General features: G+C 35.3%; 5 protein-coding genes across 9 annotated transcripts in view; 1 reads left to right on the top strand and 4 right to left on the bottom strand.

Moving 5' to 3' along the window:
• Positions 1-67: 67 nt before the first annotated feature.
• On the bottom strand, positions 68-3,575 carry Pink1 (PTEN-induced putative kinase 1). The gene is made up of 7 exons (XM_076312084.1): positions 3,255-3,575; positions 2,605-2,885; positions 1,982-2,517; positions 1,787-1,909; positions 1,273-1,690; positions 1,115-1,213; positions 68-1,046 (listed from the first exon to the last, which is right to left on the bottom strand). Exons 1-7 carry the CDS (start codon positions 3,388-3,390, stop codon positions 795-797), a joined length of 1,845 nt encoding a protein of 614 aa, XP_076168199.1. The 5' UTR covers positions 3,391-3,575; the 3' UTR covers positions 68-794.
• Positions 3,576-4,341: 766 nt separating this feature from the next.
• On the bottom strand, positions 4,342-7,269 carry LOC143147132 (uncharacterized). Its single transcript, XM_076312091.1, has 7 exons — positions 6,422-7,269; positions 6,210-6,340; positions 5,835-5,972; positions 5,592-5,765; positions 5,230-5,483; positions 4,932-5,154; positions 4,342-4,851 (listed from the first exon to the last, which is right to left on the bottom strand). The coding sequence occupies exons 2-7, from the start codon at positions 6,307-6,309 to the stop codon at positions 4,484-4,486; spliced, it is 1,257 nt and encodes a 418-aa protein (XP_076168206.1). The 5' UTR covers positions 6,310-6,340; positions 6,422-7,269; the 3' UTR covers positions 4,342-4,483.
• Positions 7,270-7,392: 123 nt separating this feature from the next.
• On the bottom strand, positions 7,393-11,787 carry LOC143147130 (polyadenylate-binding protein-interacting protein 1). 4 transcript variants are annotated; one of them, XM_076312085.1, is made up of 9 exons: positions 11,524-11,787; positions 10,095-10,253; positions 9,642-9,772; positions 9,307-9,561; positions 9,037-9,231; positions 8,828-8,937; positions 8,521-8,749; positions 8,099-8,430; positions 7,393-8,020 (listed from the first exon to the last, which is right to left on the bottom strand). In XM_076312085.1, the coding sequence occupies exons 2-9, from the start codon at positions 10,246-10,248 to the stop codon at positions 7,894-7,896; spliced, it is 1,533 nt and encodes a 510-aa protein (XP_076168200.1). In that variant the 5' UTR covers positions 10,249-10,253; positions 11,524-11,787; the 3' UTR covers positions 7,393-7,893. The 4 variants fall into 4 exon arrangements, with proteins under 4 accessions (XP_076168200.1, XP_076168202.1, XP_076168203.1 ...); XM_076312087.1 differs by lacking the exon at positions 11,524-11,787 and adding an exon at positions 11,065-11,195; XM_076312088.1 differs by lacking the exon at positions 11,524-11,787 and adding an exon at positions 10,552-10,569.
• On the top strand, positions 11,344-20,207 carry Mib2 (E3 ubiquitin-protein ligase mind bomb 2). Its single transcript, XM_076312081.1, has 12 exons — positions 11,344-11,915; positions 13,289-13,749; positions 13,837-13,952; positions 14,023-14,411; positions 14,483-14,695; positions 15,398-15,566; positions 15,634-15,901; positions 15,985-16,311; positions 16,377-16,740; positions 16,815-17,026; positions 17,098-17,342; positions 17,430-20,207. Exons 2-12 carry the CDS (start codon positions 13,319-13,321, stop codon positions 17,747-17,749), a joined length of 3,054 nt encoding a protein of 1,017 aa, XP_076168196.1. The 5' UTR covers positions 11,344-11,915; positions 13,289-13,318; the 3' UTR covers positions 17,750-20,207.
• The window catches only part of LOC143147128 (midnolin-A), a 16,465-nt gene continuing 13,599 nt past the window's right edge, over positions 19,671-22,536 (bottom strand). For both annotated transcript variants that reach the window (XM_076312082.1, XM_076312083.1), the window contains exon 5: positions 19,671-22,354. In XM_076312082.1, the coding sequence (XP_076168197.1) occupies positions 22,104-22,354 (251 nt within the window). In that variant the 3' untranslated portion in view covers positions 19,671-22,103. The remainder of the gene's footprint in view (positions 22,355-22,536) is intronic.

Raw genomic sequence — 22,536 nt, 5'->3', positions numbered from 1 at the left:
AAGTATAAAATGCAGATTTCCGAAAAACCCAAACTGATCGAACCAGTTAACGATACTATTGCGTGAATATCATTTACAAGCTTTATTGTTGAACAATGTTTATACAGTGACTCAAATTTTACCACTGTTGACAGTAATATTTACATTTGTTGCGCGGTTAATCCATAACTTTCATAAAATAAAAATTCAAACTAAAGTTATTCAAGATTGACCGCGTGTCAATACACTTTATATTAAACAGTAAAATCTGAAGCATTTTACTGTTCAGCATTGTAACCTGAACAGCTTACTGCAGCACAGAGCAAGCTATCTTTATCAAGTGCAAAAAATTGCTCTATGTGCAAGTAAAACAATAAGTTATCGTGTGAGCTCTATAGCAAAGTTAATAAAAGAAATATACTAAAATCACCAAAATAAATTCAAATTACAATACTTAAGTATCGCTGTTAAGTATCGTTGAATTAGAAGGCATTATGAATCACAAAAAGAGTAGTTTTTCTATGGCTTACAACTGCAATGAAACATTCAACCATGACTTTTGCTGTGGTAAATATAATTAGTAGTACGACTCTTTTCTGTTTTTAAGAGTATCAAAAATAAATTAATAAGAAAGCAACTCAAAAACGTTAACGACAAAATGATAAAACTGGGTATACAAAAATATTTCAATGATCTGCGTTTCGTGGCGTAAAATAACCACAAAACAGATCATTTTTCGATATGCAGATTAAGTATTTTGTATTATTCAAATTTGCTCCTTTCCTGCGAGAATTTTATAAACGTCTACTATGTAATTATACATTTTTTTGTATCCACTTTAAAGCACTTCTAATATTGCTAAGCGTGACTCTACCGAGAAAACTCGCTATTAATTGATATTCCGGCATAGTACGTCTTCCGCAGGATCTCGTTGACAGCGATCTATAATAAGAATTCGTTTTGGCTTCTTTAAATTTCTCATCGTAGAGCATTTCCTGTAATGGAAGCTTCGAATTGTGTCCTTCACAAAGTACTTTCGTAGTTAAGCATAGAAGCCATTGTATCACCTGTTTAACAGTCCAAAAATATTACAAATATGAAATTATATAAATATAAATGTAACTTATTTAAATACCTCGTTACTCGATGGTAGTTTTTCTTCACACCTGAACCAAGTGCTAGGTGCCCATAACTGCAATTGTATTACAGTTGCTGCTGTTTCTGTATCGAGTCTCTGAAATTATAAATGCGATATAGAATTCAAAAATTTTCCAAATAATCCATATACTGTACCTTGTACAAACTTCGAGACAACATATTTTTTATTAACGCAGAAACAATAGTTGGCACGCTGTTTGGCAAAAGTGGGAGATCACTCTCTTTGTAGCTATAGTTCTTCAGAGATATCTTTTCGCTACTATCACTGTGAAATGGGTTTTTCATACCAAATATTTCGTAAGCTATGGTGCCTACAGTCCATAGGTCGGCTTTAGTGTAATTAATGCTGGTGAACGGACCGGGTTCTATCGTGAAAACTTCAGGTGCCATTAACGCAACATTGCCGCCTTTGTCAATATCATGAGTGTTGTAAGGCAAATATAATCCGTAGCTTTTGTCGGCCAAACAACATCCAAAATCCGTAATTACCAATGATGGGCAATTATCAGTTTCTTCAGACAAATCTAGTAGAATATTGTCACTCTTCAGATCTCTGGTTTGTTTAAGGGAAAAAAAAAATGGGTAATGACAACATCCAACACTTAATGTCATGTTATACTTTCCACTTGAACAAAAGATATTTACTTACCGATGTACAATACCATGAGCATTCATATGAGCAACACCTTCAAGTAACTGAGCAAGTAGTAGTATTGATTCCCTGATGCTCATATTACGATCAGCCAGATATTGTTTTAATGTAATGTCATACCTGTAATAAACAGGTAAGAGTTACATTATTAGATATACTTTCAAAATATTTACTTTTTAGTATGACAATAACCTTTTCATTAGCAAAAACAGACTCATGTTTCTTCCTGATCCATGTGGGTTAATACGTGGAGGTAAAGCATCAGGATACATTCTCCATGAATCTGGCAGAGCTGGTACTCTGTTAGTGAAAGCATAATACATTGCTACAATATTTGGATGTGGTGGCAGCTTTGGTCTCCTTTCTGCCATCTTTGTTTCCCACTCAGCCAATTCTTCATTATTCAAATGTTTTCTAGCAGGTACAGTTTCTCGATGCATGGATCTCAAAATAGACAGTGCATTTGATTCAGCATCATAATTAAACATCATTTTTAATGCCAATGGAAATGCAGTTACATCTGTAGTCTTGTTATCAATGTTTATCTGTTTGACATTTTCACTAGGTGCAGAATCATTAAATCTTGTTGCATAGACAACAGCAGAGCACCCTTTTGCAATAGCAGGACCAATTACAAAATCCTCCAGAGTAACAGCCTTTTCATCTTTAATAATTTCATAATTCTTATCATTTTGTGGAGTGTTCCATTGCAATTTTGATACAGCTTCCTATTAATAATAAAAAGAGTTTTATAAAATTTAAGATAAAAAACTTATTCTTTCTACAATTTTTGTAAAAAATACATCAAAATTTACCCGAATTTCCCAGCAGACACCTTCTAATTCATCATCCTTTGTTAATATTCCAGTACCAGATGCCAAAGATACACCAACCAAAGCAAAGAAAGGAGCAGAATCGCCAAAAACCAATCTACGGGCAGCACGTCTTCGTAAATCAGCTGCTAAGCTATTAGTAACTCTTTTTAAGATGTTATCAACAAAAATCCGTCGAGCATGGGCTCCCAAGTAACCAAGGTGACTTCTTGTGGTCGATACAGGATTACTGTTACCCTGGGGCAGGCACCCCTGGGACTTACCTGTATTCAGTGTAACAACATGAATGATTAATAACAGTGAATTTTTCGGTGTGTTTTGGAAATTTTACGTTTCACAGAAACTTTAATATGATCAAAATACAAAGACAGCGTTATCTACAAATTTCACGTAAACAGATAGCACATGACAATCGAATAACTAGTCGGCCTTGCGCAAGATACAACATTCAAAATAGGTCGAAGCGATTTCGAAGTCAAATTTTCAAGAATGGACGAGTTGTCAATCTGACAGGGTTAGAAACACAACGCAACTGTCGAAGGTCTTTGATTCTGTTTTGATGATAGGCTGTGCCAAGATCTTCTGACATCGCGACAATTCATAAGAAATAAATTCACGGTCGACCAACTCACCTACTTGCACAACGTGTATCTTGTCGTAGTAGTTTCTTGGATGGTAATTAGAGTAGAAACATTTGGTATTCCGGAAGGAATGCAGCAAAGCTCGACCATTTTGCAAGAGATGGTAAGCTACGGTTCGTATCGACATCTCTCCGCGCTTTTGGGTCGAGAAAGCCCAGCGGGCTAGCCCCCCTAAAAAACAAGCCTTCTTTGCTGAAGACAGATTCGTTATCAGGACGTCAGCTGTTTTTTAATTTTTTGATAACTGCGTAGGAAACTCTTCCAAGAAGCGTACTTCGTAACACCTTCTTTCACGTTCGTTTTCGGACTGTTACAAACTGCGCTGCTGTCGAACTCTATCGGATTGTTAAAGAATGACATAGATATATATAGTGCATGCAAGTAATGTCTAGAAATACAGCTTATCTCACGCAAAGTGTTCCTCAGTTTCTCACAACTATCAAATATAGCCACAAACTATCTCTTTCTTTTGTATTTTAGATTCTACTACTTAACTAGAATTTATTTAGTATAAATGCATTGAAATATTTGATATTGATACTTTAAAATATTTAATATTGCTGTACTGAGAAACTTATTATTGTAATATTGAGTGTTAATATTTTAGAACATAAAGAAATGTATATACTAGAGTATCTAATGTATTGCAATATTAAAGTACGAAAGTAGATTACTTAAAATATTTTGTTACCAATGTAATATTGAGTACTGTAATACTCGCATTTTGTGAACACAAACATTTGTATAAGATATAAAGAAAGGATTTTGTCGTTATTAAAAAGCATTTCTGAAAGAATACTCTGTATGAAACACTCTGTATATATACATATATGCTACATAGGATTAGCTCATGCGTTAAAGAGTGACACATGAACAGTTGAGAGAAAACGTATAACACCCAGTTCGCTTTACTGCTTAATCATACACCACTTTTATCCATTCCAATAACATCACAAATATTCGGTAATTTTAACATTTTTGGTTGAAAATTAATTATAATAAAACGTTAGCCGTAAATCAATGCAGCAATTTAACTCGTAAAAGGAATTTTGGGACAAGTAACTAAATTACCACACAATTTCCAAAAAAATATCGACCTTTTGTACGCCTCAAGGTCAGATAAATATATATTTTGCATTTTCGATTATATACAGATTCTATTTAAACGATTATCGTCGTTATATGTTTCAATTGATCTGTCGAGAGAAAATCTATGACTATTAGTAATGATATCGATATCGTCGGCCGTAGCTGTAGATGGATCTGCTGTCAATCGGATTACAGGTATAAAGTGCATCCCCTCGCGTACCATCTGGACAGGTACACACCGCTATATGACGCCGCGGAGTGCACGTCGCAGTTGGTCCACATTCTTTACCAGTGCAGGGGTTTTGGCACGTGAAGTCTATACATGTCTTACTATCAGGACACTCGTTGTCTGTAAAGCATTCTCCTCGTTGGCAACTAGTTAACGCATTACCGATGTAACCAGTGGGGCATGTGCATACGGGTCTTTCCTTTCCCGTATTATCGTGTCCTGGCGTGCAAATTGCATTCACTCCACATGGGTTTGGTTCGCACAGGTCCCCTGAGAGTGTATTAATAGACCTTTGATTAAGTGCCAAAACGCGCCCAAACATCTTGCTTCTATAAATTTCAATCACTTACGCGCTTCAAAAAGTCTACAGCTAAAGAAAGGATTGCCAGTCATGTGCTTTGGACAACTACAAACTGGAGTGATGTCTCGCAGGTTACAATCTGCATTTACGCCACATACTCCGTCGCAAGGATTCATGCATTTCTGATAGAGACAAGCGGGTTTGTTTCCTGGACAATCGGAATGGGCAACACATTCTGGCCGACAAGACACGAACGCGTTTCCCAACCAATTCTACAATAAATTCCAATCATTAATCCAAATTTGTATATCTCTTTGTTTTTGTGAGTATGTCTATCTGCTGCTTACCTTTGGACAGGTACATATTGCCTGATGATTAACGACCCTGCACTCCGCATTTGTACCGCATTTACACGGGTTCTCACATCTAAACGAGGCCGAACAAGCGAGATGATTAGGACATTCATTGTCACTTTCACATTCGTGACGACAACCGATCGACGGAGACCCTATGTAACCTGGTAAACAACTGCAAACTGTTACCTCGTTTACCACTTCGCATTTCGTGTTCAATCCGCACGGATTCGGTTTGCAGGCAGCCTCTGAAAGGATTTCAACGAAGAAATTCAATGTATAAGCAATTGATTATACAAAGAATACACTACGAATAGAATCTTCAATGTATGCAGATGCATGCTAACACCACGTACGAGGATCAGCTATATGGCATGAGGTGAAAGGATCTCCTGTTTCTCCAGGTGCACAATAACATGTTGGAACGTGATTTTTGGTCTCACATATCGCATTTACGCCGCATAAGCCATCACAAGGATTTATGCATCTGTTATTCGTGCAAACCTTGCTGTTGCTACAATCTTCGTTAACTGAAAATTAAATACATGCAATTAAAATTATTATTAATGATGCATTTAACGCTATTTTTAAACACTTACTTTGACATTCAACCCGCACGCAACGTGAGAGAGGATCTCCCATGTGCAGGTTCATGCAGGAACACACTGGTCTACCTTCGCTGAGTGTACATCTTGCATTGACTCCGCAAGTGTGCGTTTCACAACCACCTTGAGCGACTTAAAACATATAGTAAAATTGTTTAAGGAAGAAACCTTTCCCAAAAAGTCTGTTTAACTTATAACAGTATTTTATAAAAAGTGGACACAATTGATAATAGGCGATAATTTGGTGCAATATAAAAATGGCTACAGTTAAAAAAGTAGACCAAACATGATAAATGTTTATATAGATTCTTGAAGTTATACCCACATTTCATGAAACATCCTGTATATTAAACGACTTGTACGACTTACGAACATTCCCAGATGTTATTATCCTTGACTGATAGTATCCACCATTAACTATGGCGAGAAACGAAAAAAAAAGTAAAAGTGCTATCCACGAATGGTCCATGATTCTGTATACACAGCAAGGACAGTTCCAACTTAAAAAATGAATGGTAAAATTACGGGTTAGGTAGTATATTCGATCGTTGAGCGTTAAAGAATTTTTAGGATCAGTTTACCTTTACTGAAAGGGGTCCGTACTCCGCGACGAGATCAAGCAGATTAACGGGTTTTCCAACGAAAGAGGAGATGGTTCGAACACAAGAAAGGCCCCACCTTCTTCAACCTTCAGTCCCACTTTGGATTTTGCCTACGCGTGCCCCTGACGATCCTTCGATGGGTCTCGCCTACACACACACTTGTCATTAAATGCTGTGCACTTGAATAATATCAGGAAACCATTTATCCTCCAACAGGAAAAAATTCTGCTACAAAATGAGCTACAATTAAATTCAAGTTCGTTTGGTAACATATAAATCAAAGTTAATATATTCCTACTCAAGATGAATAAAAAACATTCTCATACAACAGTTATACTATACACTCATAAATATTACACTATTTTCCTTCGATTAATTTTAAACGCGTCAAATTTGTGTAATTTTTTATATATGCTTGACATATATATTTACGATATGATAAATTATATATAAAGCATGTTAAAAAAATTAGACATACATATATTGAAGAATTAAAATGAATATTAAGCAGTATTTAAAAAGTATTTTTGGCTGGAATGTGATTCTAACGAATTTATAATGACACACGAAAGCTCCAGAACCGCTGCAGCATAAACAGAACACAACTAAGCGTGAATAATCATACTGCAGCCCGCATTCGCTGCGGCAGACAATCATTTTGCGAACCCTTTCGCGCCAAAAATGGATCTGTCGACACAGTGATATCGCGTGCTCGCCACGATCATCGACAAAATAGTCATCGCGCACGTAATCGAACCGTAACGATCGAATAAGTTGTAACAGCTTTGAGGAAACCAACTTGTTTTTTGTTTACAGAACTGCAATGTATAAAATAGAAAGTTCGTAATATATTTACTACTAGAATTACACCACCTGCAAAAAACAAGTTATTAGATTTGCAATTTCATGCATAGTAGATCGTAAAAATAATCGTAACACCAACAGCGATAGTTACCTAATTCATTCTGAGGATTTATTATAATAATTTAAATAACTTAATAATAAATTTCGTATCGTATGACAAATAGATATTGTTTCGTCCTAGGAAAAAACCTTGTAACGTTCGTTCTGATTATAAAAAAGTGCATGATAAAAAAATTAGTACATAATAAACACAAAAATGGAAAGGAACTAAAATTCAGATACACGAGGATTTTTCAATCGATTGCTACGGATAGCGACTCTTTTAGTTCCGTGTAAATTGATAAAACAAAGGTCTCGTGTTAGAGACGATTTTACTGAATATCGGTCACTTGCATAAACATATGGGTGCAGAAAATTGTTCCGTCACACGTTTGATTTGTTTGTCTATATATTATAGTTCGTGCGCATTATCGAAATTCAGAATGAAAATTTAACGGATGCTCATAGTTTCCAACTATGAGGTTTTATTGATCTTGAGCATTTTACGCAATAATGATGACGATAGTGGGTAGCCGTTGTATCTTCGATTATTCTTGCGCCTGCTTTTTAATCGTCTTTGGAATATTTCTCAAAAATTCCTCGTACGCTTCATCCACCTCGTCGTCGTCCTCCGATAGCCATTTCCCTTCATCTTCGTAAGCATGCTCTAATATTCTGTAAAAAAAAAAAACCAATAGAGATTAATCTATATGTATACCTTAAAATATCATGAATGTAGTTCAGTAGGCGTACATATGGTTATCAATATTCGTTGTACTATACGCAACGTCCTCTAAAAATTTGTTTTCTTCTGCAGTTAACACTTTGCCATCCGGACCGTAGAATACAGGTTCGTCCAGCGCTTGATTGGGATCTGTGTCTATGTGTTCCGTAAATTCAACAGAAGGATCTGTAGTAGAAGTCTGCCCCCAATTCCCATTTCTCAATTCGTGAACACTGTGCACCATACGTCCCACGTGCGAATCTACTCTACCCGCTGTTACTAGATCTGTTAGTGCTCGCATCATAATCTCCATTTCTTTGTGACTTCCTCCTTTATCCTTCTCCAAAGTATGACCTGCCAACTATACATTAACACGTGTACATTGAATTTAAATCATACGTGTATAATGCGATTAATCGATTTGCGCAAAGATTATTCAAACATTATATACCTTGAGGGCTTGGCAAATATTCTTAATGGAATTCGGAGCAGGCTTCTTTAAAGTAATAATAATAAGTTGAATCAATAGGTCTCCCAAACCGAAAGTAGATGTATGTCCCATTTGAGTAACCAGCTCAGCTAGGAATAATATCAATCCATGACATCTTTTCTGTTCATCCTCTGTGTGATCGTTCTTTTGCTTCCAATTAGAAGCTTGGCTTTCTGTTTCTTTTTTACATCTACCATCAACTTAAAGTTTATAAAGCTGAAAATCTTAAATAAACTGATATATACTGTACTTATATTTAGTGACTCACAAAGTATATAAAATCTGTCTAAACAATGTCTCATCGACGGAGGTCTTAGTGGTGTCTAGAAACGCGCAAAGCCGAGCACCACTGTACCGGAAATTACCCACATTTATAGACTGGAAATATTTTAAAACATAAATATAGAAATTCTCTTTCCCATTTTAACCGGGAACAAGTTCTTAAACTCTTTTCCATATGAACAAATAAATATATACCTGCTGAATTATGACTTTTATAATTTCTTGTAAGTGACTAGGAAATTTTAAATACGGCCTAAGATTAATTATGAGTGGTGGCACAATTTCAGTAAATCGCCCAGGATTTAATATCAAAGAGTGTATAACACTTATTAGGTTTTGCATAGTGTCAGCAAATCCAATTAAATAATTATCTTCATTTCCACTTGATTCCTGCAATCACAGAATGACTACTTAGTGACCAACCACAATTTTTAATTATTTTATAATATTCGTTAATATATTCACCTGATGTTTGTCTTTATAATCTCCCGAACCCCCATCAAAATGTCCATAATCTTGAACATTTGTGGATTGCTCTACTTGTTGCTGTTGTGAGAAATTATCAAATTGCTGAACCTGTTCAACATAATTACAAGCAGAATTTTGTACTTGATGTATCATTTGCGCTTGAAGTGGTATCTCCCGTGCCAATTGTAATCTATCTTGAACTGAATGTTTCTGTAAAAATCTCACAGACGATTGATGCTGCTGTGGTTGCTGCTGTACATTAAATATATTAAGACTATTTTAATATTCAAATAGAGAAAAAAATAACACATGTAACAATAAAAAATACAGACCGACGGCTGTTTAACAGGATAAGATTTTGGAATGAATTCAGCTGCATGTACAGATAAGGTTGAATTCTGTAGAATATCATCGTAAGATTTATCTGATTTACTTTGTTCTGTGTCTCTTGATTCTGGAAAACCTGCAATGAAAACATAAAATTTCATTATTATATAAAATACCATACGTTTCAAATGATGTCTTCTTTTTGGATACAAGGCAACAAAGGATTTTGTTCCTAAATGAACAAAAATGGACTATAATGGACAATACTATTAATTGAGATAGTATACAACTTGATGAATTAATTTATAAAACAACAAAACTCTGTTTCAATTCCCAAAGTATAATACATAACGCAAGAGTGCGCAGATCAAAGTCTGAGCATGATCCAAAATAATCAACAGGGGAAAATTTTTATTTCAACTAAAATTCAATAGCATCTCAAAGAAAGTAATAGCAACCTGTTGTTTGCCCTCCAGATGTAGCATGATGAGGTCTCCTTAACGCGTGGATCTCTTGTTGGCTCGACGTCCATGGTCCACGACCTCGACCGCGACCCGCCCCGCGACGTTCCACGTTTCCATCACCACATCCATCTCCCCCGAGAGGATCCATCCTCTCTGCGAAAGAAATTACACGTTCGATTCGTACGGTCGCTCGAGGTTAGCTGAACCGATACCGGCGCGAAACTGTCACCCGCGAGCGGTTACGAGATGCACACTTTGTGAAGGTGCGTATATCACCAAGATAAGTTCAACAATTCCGATGGCGAGTCCGTTAGGTCCGTTATACACGATAAAACGCGTGCTGCTTCGTAAACAGAATATCAAAGGCAAATTGCGACTCGTTCATACACCAGTTCCTCCGCTGATGGACTACGATCGATATTCAAACTCGAGAAGTTGGTTGATAACGGACCTGGCTGCTTTCGAAGCAACGTTGTTCGAGGCAGAATAATCAATCGATATTTTAGTCGCGCGATGATACTATTTTCAATCTTCGATGTATTTGGGCATTTCAAATCTCATTCCTCTATCTTGCCAAACAATTCGGAAGCTAAAAAATAATTATGATAATTCTTTTAATGAATCACTTTTACTCCTAATGTCACTTGAATTTCGTAGATGTATTCCAATTGGCCCTTTAATTCGGAATGTATATTGTCAAATAAAAATGTTTTTTGTGTACATGCTTTAAAGTATAAAAATACAATGAGAAAAGGTTTAAAAAGTGTTGAGTGATGCATGAACACGAGAATCATTATTCATTATGTGAACTACACCTTTCCAATTTCTCTTGCGATTTGTATACAGGATGTCCTAAATAAGTGCCCACAGAATGCAGAAGAAGAAATAAATTAAACGAACTTTTCGACAGAGAAATTATTTACAAGATCCTAATTGATTAATTAAGTATAAATTTTAGAATTACCTTCAATTATTTCAAGGTAACTTTAGATGATTATGTTGAATTTGTTCTCTCTTTGTACAAGAAATGAAACAGTAACGTTTTGTTATTTAAGAATACAAAATGACCTTGAAAGATTGAGAGAAAAAGACTTTTTAATTGACACTATTAGATTTTCCTCGAATCTTCCATCGTTTACCGATTATTTCGACACATATCTAGAGACACCCTATATGTCTCTTACAAGCATGTATGTATAGACTTATATTCTGACGTGCAGCAATGGGGTCTGAATCATCGGGAAGTAAAATTTGTAGAATGTACTGTATGGTGAAAATGAGGAAAACATAAAAGTGAAAATCTCAAGTCCGAGTAAGCAAAGAGTGCTTTTTCTTTGCCAAGCTTAGTTGCCGATGCGATAGGTCGTGGACCTACTCGTAGTACTCGTAGTGAATAATTTCTAGAGAACAGTGTATAATTTACCAAGAATGTATCCTCTGTGAGAGACTTGATGGAAAAGTTGGATGCACTCTGATAATAAACGAGCAAGTATTCCAAAATTCCGTGTAGAAATAGAGACTCCTTCCTGTCTAGTTTTCCATTAGCTCAGCTAGCGCTCGAAAGAGGCGCCTTCGACGAACTTGTTACGAGGTTACGATCGTTGACATAGACGCAGAATCCTATCGGGATGAACCTCCGTAATCCTTGGTAATGATGTTGTCCAACTGTCGAGAATATACTCCGCGAGTATTCTTGTTCGTGTCTACTAGAGTTATTTTGTGATCGATTCAAAAGAATATTCTGTAAGCTACGTGAAAAGTTACAGAAGTGCATATGATTTACAAGATATATTGTGCTAGACTCGACCGTTTCAGGTACGTACAGTGCAAGAGTCCTTCGCAGAATAGATTTTTCATTTCATTTTCCAAAAATAAGAGCAGAATCGAATTTTATTTAATATTGATTATGAAGGCATGTCGAGCAAAAAAAGTAATATAACAAATAAATACTATTTATTATTTCATTTGTTCTTATTTAGAAGCTTGTTAAACTAGCATGTTCAAAAATTTTTAACTACTTCAGTTCCTTCGTTTAGACAAAATCTTTGAATGTTTACATGCATATAAGGAATGTCATACACAGCTACTAGGATTACTTGATTATATGTGTCAAAATGGTAGCATAATCCAATATGCATCACATAAAATATGTAATAAGTACTACAGTTATCGATGGGTAAAATCTTTTATTTGGAATTGCTACCATATTATTTGGGAAATCTGTAATAAATAATAATACATTGCATAATATTTCAAAATATTATCTAGGACATAGTATAAAAGATCATATAACGAATGAACAATTATAGAGAACAATGAAATGAATCAATTGTATTATGTGCAAATCGATTACAGATCCAAACAAGACTGTTCCAAATATTATATGCGAATTATTAAAAGGAAATCTTGTCAGTCTTAGTCCTTGTATGGTAACAAGATCAATACCATGCAGAGTAAACATTAAAAATCATTAAGCAATAGAAAGAAACTTGGAAAAATTTTATTTGTTTTAATGTATTTAAATTTTATTTATTTGAAAACAATGAAAAACATCATGTTTGATATATACTTAGTAACAAAAACAGTGTTAAACATTAAACTCAAAAAATATGTTATGTGCTAAAAGAATAGATTGAACAAAATTTAAATATGGTAATATATATGAAAGATAGTTAGAAAATAGTTATCTTCTAATAACCTGATGATCTTAAATTAATTATATTAATCATCAGACTTGAACCTAATTAAATCCTTGTAGATAAAAGAGTTCACAACTGCAAACATTCAAACAAGATTGAATTATTTAATATTTTAACAGAAGAATGAAATAAAATATCAAGTAATTCTCAAATCCATATATTGTTATTGTGCAGTTATTATTGTTGGACAATGCAAAGACATAAAATATTATATTAGGTTGTTTCATAAATTTTTGCTGTTTATTTTTCTACCATATAAAGTAATATTTTAATCTTATTTATGAGGACAACATGTGTGCATATCAATAGACAAATTGCTTTTAATTCTATAAAACAAAATTCAATTTTATTTTATTAAATTTTATTTTGATTAACATTACAGAATGTTTGTAAACTATTTAATTAAACTTTAGCAATATATTCTACTAATGATATACATGAAACAATATTTTGTATCCTTAAATGATTTATTCTATTTATCTCTTAAAGGGTCATATACGGAATAGTGTGCACACGGCAATGTTAGAAGTTGGTCTAAGGGTGGTTCGTGGGCAGGATTGGAAGTGGGATAACCAAGATGGGGGAGAAGGACATGCAGGAACAGTTGTTGAAATTGGCAAACCTCCATCTTTTGGAAATCATGCTTCTAGTCCAAATCCTTCGGACAGGACACCAGATAAAACAGTTATTGTTCAATGGGATCATGGATCTAGGAGTAATTACAGAATTGGATATCAAGGAGCTTATGATCTGTTGGTATTTGACAATGCAGCCACTGGTGTTAAACATGCAAACATTATCTGTGATGGATGTAAAAGACATGGGATAATTGGTATTAAATGGAAGTGTGCGCAATGCCCTGATTATGATTTGTGCACTCAATGCTATATGGCTGATGTGCACGACTTGAGTCATACTTTCCAAAGATTTCAAACAGCTAACTCTGTAGGGTTGGTACTTCAGACGTTATCATAACTATTTAATAATAATGTATTTAAGTGTTACTTTATAAATATTTTTTATGATGCATCCTATAGGATCCAATTGTCTCCACGAGAAGGCTGTACTAAAATACCTTTAAAGGGAATATTTATTGGGGCAAAAGTTGTACGTGGTCCAGATTGGGAATGGGGAAATCAAGATGGAGGTAGAGGTACTATGAGTTTCAGTTTTGTATTGTATTACTCTAACAATATTAAGTTCTAAGTTACTCAATGTTTTAGGAAAAACTGGCAGAGTTATGGACATACGTGGTTGGGATAATGGAAGTAGTCGTTCAGTGGCAACTGTGACATGGTCTAAAGGCAGTTCAAATGTTTATCGTCTTGGGTATAAGGGTTGTGTAGATTTGTGTTATGTAGAGGAAGCTACAACTGGTTCATACTATAAAGAACATCTTCCACATGTTGGCCAACCAATAATGACTGTGCCTGATAATGGAAATAACTTAACACCAACCAGGAGTGGTTTTCCTTGTAGTGTGTCTAGTCCACGTCATTCAATATTTATTGTTGGACACAAAATAAAAGTATTTGTTGACGTAGAAACGTTAAAAGAAATGCAAGAGGGTCATGGTGGTTGGAACCCACGTATGGCTGACTATGTAGGAAAGGTACATCACACAAAAATTGCTGCAACTATATTTAATATATTCGATTGTCTAATTTTCATTATTGTATTTAGGTCGGCAGAGTCCATCGAATCACTGATAAAGGAGATGTTCGTGTACAATTCGAAGGATGTAATAACAGATGGACTTTTAATCCGGGTGCGCTTATAAATGTTACAAGCAAAGATCCATTTTCTCTGGGCGATATAGTCAGAGTAAAAACTGATTTATCTGCAGTTAAACTTTATCAACGAGGTCACGGAGAATGGATAGACGTGATGAAAAATGTAATTATTGAAACTTGTATTTAGAACATAGTGACCGGGCAAAGCATTCTGAGCTACACAGCGCCATCCTGAATTTCCCTTATTACTACACATATTAATGTAGGAGCCATGTATCCGTGAGCTCACCACTTTGGACAGTTTTTGGAAGTCAAAAAAGAATGCGACTATGAATTTTTCTTTCTCGTTCTCAAAAGATCTGAAGTCTGATTTGCAAGCAGATAACTTAATTGATCGATCGTAGTTTACGTTTAAAGACGAAACATTGCCCATGATTTTTTAAATTAACTATTTACAAACAGGATTTTTTGGTGTAATATTATTTTTAAATATTTGTTGCGTACGTTATTAATGTGGTTTAAGTATACAACAAATAAGATTTTATTTCGTTCTTTTTAGTAATTTTAATTAGAACCTTTTTAATAATTTTTACATACAACGGATATGTAATGAAAAACCAAAAAACTACAAAATATAATTATTATTATTCATGGACTTATTATACCCAAAGTCTAATCAGGTCTTGAAACGAGAATACAAAACTCAAGTACGAGAACGATAGAAACAGCCTTCTTTTTCATCCCCTCAAAGTTGTCAGAAATACTGAGTTCATAGACATGTCGAAATACTTCACCCAGCCACTATAGTTTCCAAGCCTTTTAGTATGGTAATGACCATCCCATCTTTTAACAAGTCAATATATAGGCCCTAGGAAAGACTGGAAAAGTAATCAAAATATATTCGGATGGAGATTTGCGAGTTGCTCTAGATGGTCATACGTGGACATTCAATCCTTTGAGTGTTACCCTTGTTCCTCCTGGAACTGAAACTGTTTCTCTACAAGATGAATCAAATCGAAGTAGAGACTGGTCAGGTATGAAATTTATTAATTGTATTAAATATTGTCTTGATACACTCGTTATGCAATATTTTTTATACAGCTGAAAGCGTAGACACAGAAGTCGAAAAATTATTACGAGATGCAGCCAGGGGAGAGGCTGGCGTATCCGCGGTCCAAGAGTTTCTTAAAAAATACCCTGGAAGAGTTGACGCCAGAGCTGGCGGTCCTGGCAGTGGCAAGAAAACGTGTTTACAAGTTGCGGCACATCAAGGACAACGTGATCTTTGTACACTTCTTTTAGATGCTGGTGCATCCCTACGAGCAGTAGATGAAGATGGAGACACTCCTCTTCATTATGCTGCATTCGGGTTCGTTACAAAAATCTATTTAAGTTAAAATAATGTTGGGAGTACCAAATTTAGATAATAAAAATGTTTCTGTTTCGTTGTAGCAATCAGCCAGAAATAATGGAGTTGCTTCTGTCACGCGGTGCACCTATGAACACTATGAACAATGGCAAGTGCAGTGCACTGCATGTTGCCGTGAACAAAAAACACGTACAATGTGTGAAATTCTTGTTACGTCACCAGTGCGACGTTAACTTGCAAGACTCATACGGAGACACTGCGTTGCACGATGCTATTGGAAAAGACGCAATCGGTAAAGACGCCTTGGATATAATCGACGCTCTATGTTCATGCGAGAGGGTAGACTTTACTTTGCGAAATAAACGAGGTTTCAACGTGCTTCATCATGCTGCTTTGAAAGGCAATGCTCAGTACGTATGCTCGCTTTTCCTATCAATCAGTCTGGAGAGACTTAATTATAGGAGTGTGTTTTTAGTGCGACGGAAAGATTAGTGGCGCGAGCAAGGCATCTAGTGGACGTGAAGAAAGAAGATGGCTTTGCAGCACTGCATCTTGCGGCCTTGAATGGTCACAGGGACGTTGCGGCTATACTTCTTTCTGAATCTGGTGGCCATGCAAAAGTAGATTTGCGAAATAATCGTCGACAAACGCCATTACACTTAGCTACCTCGCAAGGCCATTGGGCTCTGGTAGAATTATTGGTACATCACAATGCGGACATTACTAGTACAGACGCGGATGGAGACACAGTACTCCATATTGCTATAGTAAAAAGCTCGAATCAAACGAACGTCGTTCCTACATCTGAAAGCTGTCGAGATTCACCTCTTATATATACAGTACGTTTCTTTGTGCAATTACTTTAATCCTTAACATATAAATACTTCATTAATAATGTGTCCATTAATTTTAGATATGGCAAAATTTGGTAAGACAGGGTACGAATACAGAATTGGCGCTAGCCTGTTTCTTGGTAAGTGTGGACAGGAGTTGTACTCTTCTGGAGCAGGCAAGAAACTCTAAAAATAAGACGCCTCTCGATCTTCTTGAAGCGGATCCGCAAATTGCCCCGTACGGTGATCTTCTACGTTGTCATCTGTATCAAAGCCACAGTACCCAGTTAGAGTGAGTTTATTACTAGAATTATAAAAATTTGTTTTAAAAATATATTCACGTATATTGTGTTCTTGTTGCAGAATAGAAAATACTCCCGCCTCACCGCCTGCCACATACCAAATAGATCCAACGACACAGTCGGAAGTGGTGCGTGGAACAAGGAAGGGTATATCCGGTTCCGGTGATGCCACCGAGTGTCACGGGTGTTTAGGTATAGTAGCAAATGCAAGTAAAGAAGGGAATAGGTTTAATCCAAGCAGTAGCGTTACAATTTTCAATTGTACGCATTGTGGGAACGGAACTGCAAAAACACAAGTAAATCAAGGTAATCTTTTTCTCTTTCTTGCGTGCACACACGCGCACATTGTAAATTAGTCTCTATTAAATCGTAATTTTTATTTGTCTTAATCAGGTGTGGATGATCAGTCAGCAACGGGTGAAATTTCTCTAACAAAATCGAAAGACAAGATAAAAGATGATGCATTAGAGGATAAGAAGAAAGAGGAGGAACAAGATAAGGAAAGGGAAAAGGATAAGGATTTAGAGCGACTGCGTTACTTAGAAACTAGAGTAGCTGACTTAGAGGAGGCAAACATGTGTAGCATCTGCATGGAACGTCGTCGTAACGTCGCCTTTTTGTGTGGACATGGAGCCTGTGAACATTGCGCGGCACCGTTAAAAACTTGCCACATGTGTCGTAAAGTTATCACAAAGAAAATTAATTTATACTAAACAATCAACGATGAAATGCGTGCACGCTATATACCAGCATGTTTTTTAAAACAGTATATGAATTAGAAATGTACAATATGTTACAGATGCCGGTCTGTAAAATGAAGTAACTACATTTGAACTGCCAAAATATACAGGTTTTTTTTACTTCTTTTTTTCTTTGAATATATTCAATGAAATCTTCACACCGCACTAACGACGTGCCATAACGAATAAAATCTATAAACAAATCAGAGCGAATGTCGTATTTACGTAAATACAAGACATTAAGCTTTATTTTTGTTTTCTTACTCCGATTTTACGAAACGCGCGTTTTTTCAAGCAGATATGTGACGTCTAATGACCATGCACATGGTAATACATTTTCCTTCATTGCAAAGGATATTACTTCGCCTCTTGTAAATCCCGTCCATTTTTATCACGATTTGAAAATACGAATATCTTGTAAGATTCAATTTTTTTTTGTATTATAGGCTTTCATAAGTCACTTTATCGAGTGTTCCAAAGTGTTATCATAACGAAATGGCGAATCTACATCGTATTTCAAACCAACATTTTGGACCTCTATTTTGATAAAGTCGCGTGTTGAATATCGCAGACCCGTGTAAATGAGCAAACTCCGAAGTTTTCGTACATATCGTAAATACTTTCACACGATATATACCTATTGAATAGTCCTTAGTTATAGATGATCAACATTTTATTTTCGAAGATTCTCAGAGAAATGAAGAATGGTTCCAATACATAAAAAAATAATTCTTATAAAATATTAGCACAATTGAATAACCAGGAAGCGTGCCGCACAGGCCTTGAAGTTTAACACGTAAAACAACACTAGTGCGGGTTCGACGCTAGCTTGATTGGTGTGCTAAAATTATTCACCTACCTAGTAGTATCAATTTATTTTTCTTTTTTTTTGTATCTACTGGCATGGAAACGATTTTTTAATACCTATTCCATTACAATAGCTTTTGTAACTATTTTTTCGGTGGTCATCCGGCAGGGCCTGCCGTGCGTATTAGGATACTCTGAAATTTGTTTGGTCTTACTCTCTAGAATGGTTCCTAATTCGTTAAAAAATAATTCCTGTACAATTTGAACCCGATTGGATAATAGAAAATTATGATTCATGATTCTTTAATCTAAAGTTTTCCATCTAAAATTACATATATGCAGCTTCATTACTTTTCCAACATGTATATCAAAATTGTTTACATGGCTATTTTATTATTTCTTTCACCTACTAATATGAAACGAATTTTGTGTAACCTCCTATTGCAAAAGTCGCTTTAAAGTACCTTTTTCGGTAGATGTAACTTAAGTTACGAAATCTTTACTATAAACTCATCAGCCTGGTCTTATACCTTAGGTAAAACAGCTGTAAAAGCTATAGAAATTAAATACACCTTTCATTAGAAGGAGTATTAAAAAATTGTTTATATACCAGTAGACACAACAAAATTAATGCCAAATAGGTAAAAAAAAAGCTTATTACATTATTCAGAACAGTGACGTTGCTGCGCGAATGTAGTATTACATGTAAAACTTCAAGACCTGTATAATACGTATTCCGTTATCCAATCGAACTGATACTTTATAAAACTTATTTTTTATACATTGGAACCATTCTAAGGGAGTGAGATCATCTATAACTAAGAACTATCCTACACACATACGTACATACATACACACACAGACACACGTTACTCATGAATATAGTATATGCGGCGATTTCTATTGTTTTGTATGTAATATCAATGTGACATTAGCAACGGTATATACGGTAAGACTTAGTACGTATGTAATAAAGGATATCGTAAGATATCGCTTCTAGCCAAAAGTAACTAGGTATACAAAAAATTACACTTACCAAGTAATTTATACAGTCTTTTTGTGATTGAATAATAGAAAAAATAATCGATTACTGCTAAGAATAAATTTTCATTATAAACATGTGCCACGATGAAACGAAGTTTCCAGTACAAATTTTTCACAGATATATATAATTGTCTTCGTTACAAACAAAAAAGGACAGCAAATGGTAAAATTGGCACGTTATTATTTTCCAACGAAAATAACAGTTCAAGCGCAGAATGTAGGTAATAGTAAAATGTATCCTTACGTCGATATATATCTATATGTATGTTACGATTTTTAAGTGAATTGCACAGTTCTTGTCGACTATATTGTCTAATTTTATCATTGTATTTTTAAAAATGAAATTCCGAAGTTTACGTGTAGGCAAACAATATTTGTAATAACCCGATTTGTTGAAAGGACAATGATCGTTTTTTATAATAGTAGTTGTATTGTCGCGAAGTCTGTGTTGCGTGTGTAACTACAACAATTCGTTAATATAAACTATGATAGCGTAATTTTTAAGCGTCGATACATTTCTACAATTTTACGTAATTTAAGACATAATTTAAATAAACAATTTCAAAATTAATAACTTCAATCAAAACTTTATATGTCTAGGCTTTTTAAATCATGTATCCTTACGAACTAAAACGAAGCATATATTCCAAACTTGATGGTTTCAACTAAAATATGATTCGATAGAGTAGAACTAAAACAGCGTCGATGATTTCTTTTTTTTTTTTACAGGCAATAAACAGCGATAACAATAACAAACACTCAACAGACGATGTTTCACATTCAAACAAGACTAAAACATGGAATTGTTTTCCTTAGCTTAGCAAGCAATCTTATTTATTTTGGTACTCGATAAAATTCAATAATCATATGTTACAATATTGAGCCAGTTTGCAAAACTGTAGCAGTAGTAATGATAATAATATAATAATAGTAATAATATTTTTTTCCTAAGTAACCTAACGCAATATACTATTATTAGATGATATTATATTATTTAGTACCTAGTAAACTTAAATGAATTTTGGCGTTGGAGCCATGCGATAGGATTATCTAGTTCTAACTATAGGACCATTTATCCACGTGCTTTGAGTTCTTTTTTTGTCGAAGAACAATGCATGGTGATCCTCGGATAGAGCAACCAAGCTTACGACTCAATTATTCGAAGTTAAAAATCCAGTCTGTTCTAATCTTTACATATACCAAAAACTGATATGGGAGTGTTGACATCGAACTGACTGATTACTTTCTCACGTCGGACTGTATCGATACGCAAAAGCACAAGGAATGAATGTCACCTCGGGTGTCGTGAACAAAGTGTTTTTGTTCTACGCTGATGAATCAATGTCACTCTGTTCGTTGTTTTCGCAGAAACTTAATTACATAAATGTCAGTGACATCACGAAGCGCACTTCTCGTATGTACAATAACGTGACATGAGTCAATCAGTTCTTGCCAACAGACGTAAAACACGTTCACTCGAAAAGTAAATCATTCTTGCAATAACATCAGAAGTTCTCAAGTAATTGCGAGTAAACATTTTGTAACATTGCTTTTATAACAGTCTTCCCTGCGATTCGTAAAGTGTGTGAATTTAAAGTTCTACTCGTGTCTACTAAATCTGAGTATACGCCGATACCGACAGGATTGATAATCAATTGATCAAAGTGACGATCCTTTTTTCTTTTTCTAACGTCAGGCATCTATCGACAAAACTCTTCTAGCGTACAATTTTCTCATCTAACAATATTCCTGCTTTCATTCGTCGATTCGTCGCTCGTTCGCGATCAATAGAATAGACGTACATGCCGTCACACTGATTCATTCGTCGAATGCTATTATTGTCACCTACGATCAAGTCCTGAGTATAGCCAAACACTGTTTTCTTTTTAATGCAATTTAATTACTTTTACATTGTAACTGTCCCTATTAAATAGCACGAGTTTCGAGCGCTGTGCACGTTTCTTCGTGAAACTTCTTCCCCTTCTATTATTATAATTTCTATCATCGTGTCTAGGATTGCACGTGTTTCATTATCAATATTGCTAAATTTCTTTAACTTTCGATCGAAGGTGCCATTATCGAACTGTACACGATTCAAAGGTTCGAACGTATATTTAAGCACGTGAAAATAGACGTTATCTGGTAATACGGTGAATTATGCGTATCGAGTGTTACGTGCATAATTATAGTGTTACCAGTTTAACACAGTCTCGGTTCAATTGTAATACAGTATCCTACGATACTTCCAATTGTATAATCTAAATGTATCGAATGGATAAATCTCGTTAACTGTAACAAAGTATAAACAAGGTGTACTTGGTACGTATCGAACAGAAGTGTCTATAGCGAACAGACGCATACGCGAAAGCGATCGAGTCCGCTGTTGCTTGAATAAATCAGTGCGATAGTTTATGAAACTCATTGCATGTACGATAGAGGAGGAAACTACTGTGCCAACGATCGACAAACGACTTGTTCAAGCCACAACTGGTTCCGGACTGCACGGTTGGAGCTCTGGTTCGTTTTGCGGTTCTGTTGTGTTTGCGGTGCTCAATGTATTCTGATCATGGTTTGGATCGGGATCAGGTGTCACCGCAGCCCATTGCGTAGTGTACGGTGCTGCCCTCGCCTGTCGTCTGGCTTTTCTCTCAGCGCGTCGTTGCTCCATTACGAGACGTAGGCGTCTCATCTTTCCTTTAGTTGCTTCATTTTCTTTCGATAGTTCCTCTGCGTCAGAAATGGATAAAAAAAAATGTAAAAACTAAGCTCTGCGTAATTGAATATTACATCAATATTTAAGTATAATCAAGTTATAAATAGATTCTAATAAATTAAATTAAAAACTCTTACTCTTAAATAGTTCATTCTATTATTTCTGAAGCTTCCTGTGAATTTAAAAAATTGACGTA

The sequence above is a fragment of the Ptiloglossa arizonensis genome, chromosome 5 (assembly GCF_051014685.1).
Source record: "Ptiloglossa arizonensis isolate GNS036 chromosome 5, iyPtiAriz1_principal, whole genome shotgun sequence".
NCBI lineage: Eukaryota > Metazoa > Arthropoda > Insecta > Hymenoptera > Colletidae > Ptiloglossa > Ptiloglossa arizonensis.
Note: the sequence above shows the minus strand (reverse complement) of the source record. Positions and strands in the feature narration are given on the sequence as shown.

Coding starts and splice junctions, on each gene's coding strand:
- Pink1 (XM_076312084.1), bottom strand. CDS start 3,390: ATGTCGATACGAACCGTAGCTTACCATCTCTTGCAAAATGGTCGAGCT. Junction 2,518..2,604: donor GTGTCTGCTGGGAAATTCGG/GTAAATTTTGAT, acceptor TATTATTAATAG/GAAGCTGTATCAAAATTGCA. Junction 1,214..1,272: donor TGTCTCGAAGTTTGTACAAG/GTACAGTATATG, acceptor TTATAATTTCAG/AGACTCGATACAGAAACAGC.
- Mib2 (XM_076312081.1), top strand. CDS start 13,319: ATGTTAGAAGTTGGTCTAAGGGTGGTTCGTGGGCAGGATTGGAAGTGG. Junction 15,567..15,633: donor TCGAAGTAGAGACTGGTCAG/GTATGAAATTTA, acceptor TTTTTTATACAG/CTGAAAGCGTAGACACAGAA. Junction 16,312..16,376: donor GCTTTGAAAGGCAATGCTCA/GTACGTATGCTC, acceptor GTGTGTTTTTAG/TGCGACGGAAAGATTAGTGG.
- LOC143147132 (XM_076312091.1), bottom strand. CDS start 6,309: ATGGACCATTCGTGGATAGCACTTTTACTTTTTTTTTCGTTTCTCGCC. Junction 5,484..5,591: donor ATGCCATATAGCTGATCCTC/GTACGTGGTGTT, acceptor AAATCCTTTCAG/AGGCTGCCTGCAAACCGAAT. Junction 5,155..5,229: donor CAATATGTACCTGTCCAAAG/GTAAGCAGCAGA, acceptor AATTTATTGTAG/AATTGGTTGGGAAACGCGTT.
- LOC143147130 (XM_076312085.1), bottom strand. CDS start 10,248: ATGGATCCTCTCGGGGGAGATGGATGTGGTGATGGAAACGTGGAACGT. Junction 8,750..8,827: donor AGACAGATTTTATATACTTT/GTGAGTCACTAA, acceptor AGTTGATGGTAG/ATGTAAAAAAGAAACAGAAA. Junction 8,021..8,098: donor ACGAATATTGATAACCATAT/GTACGCCTACTG, acceptor TTTTTTTTACAG/AATATTAGAGCATGCTTACG.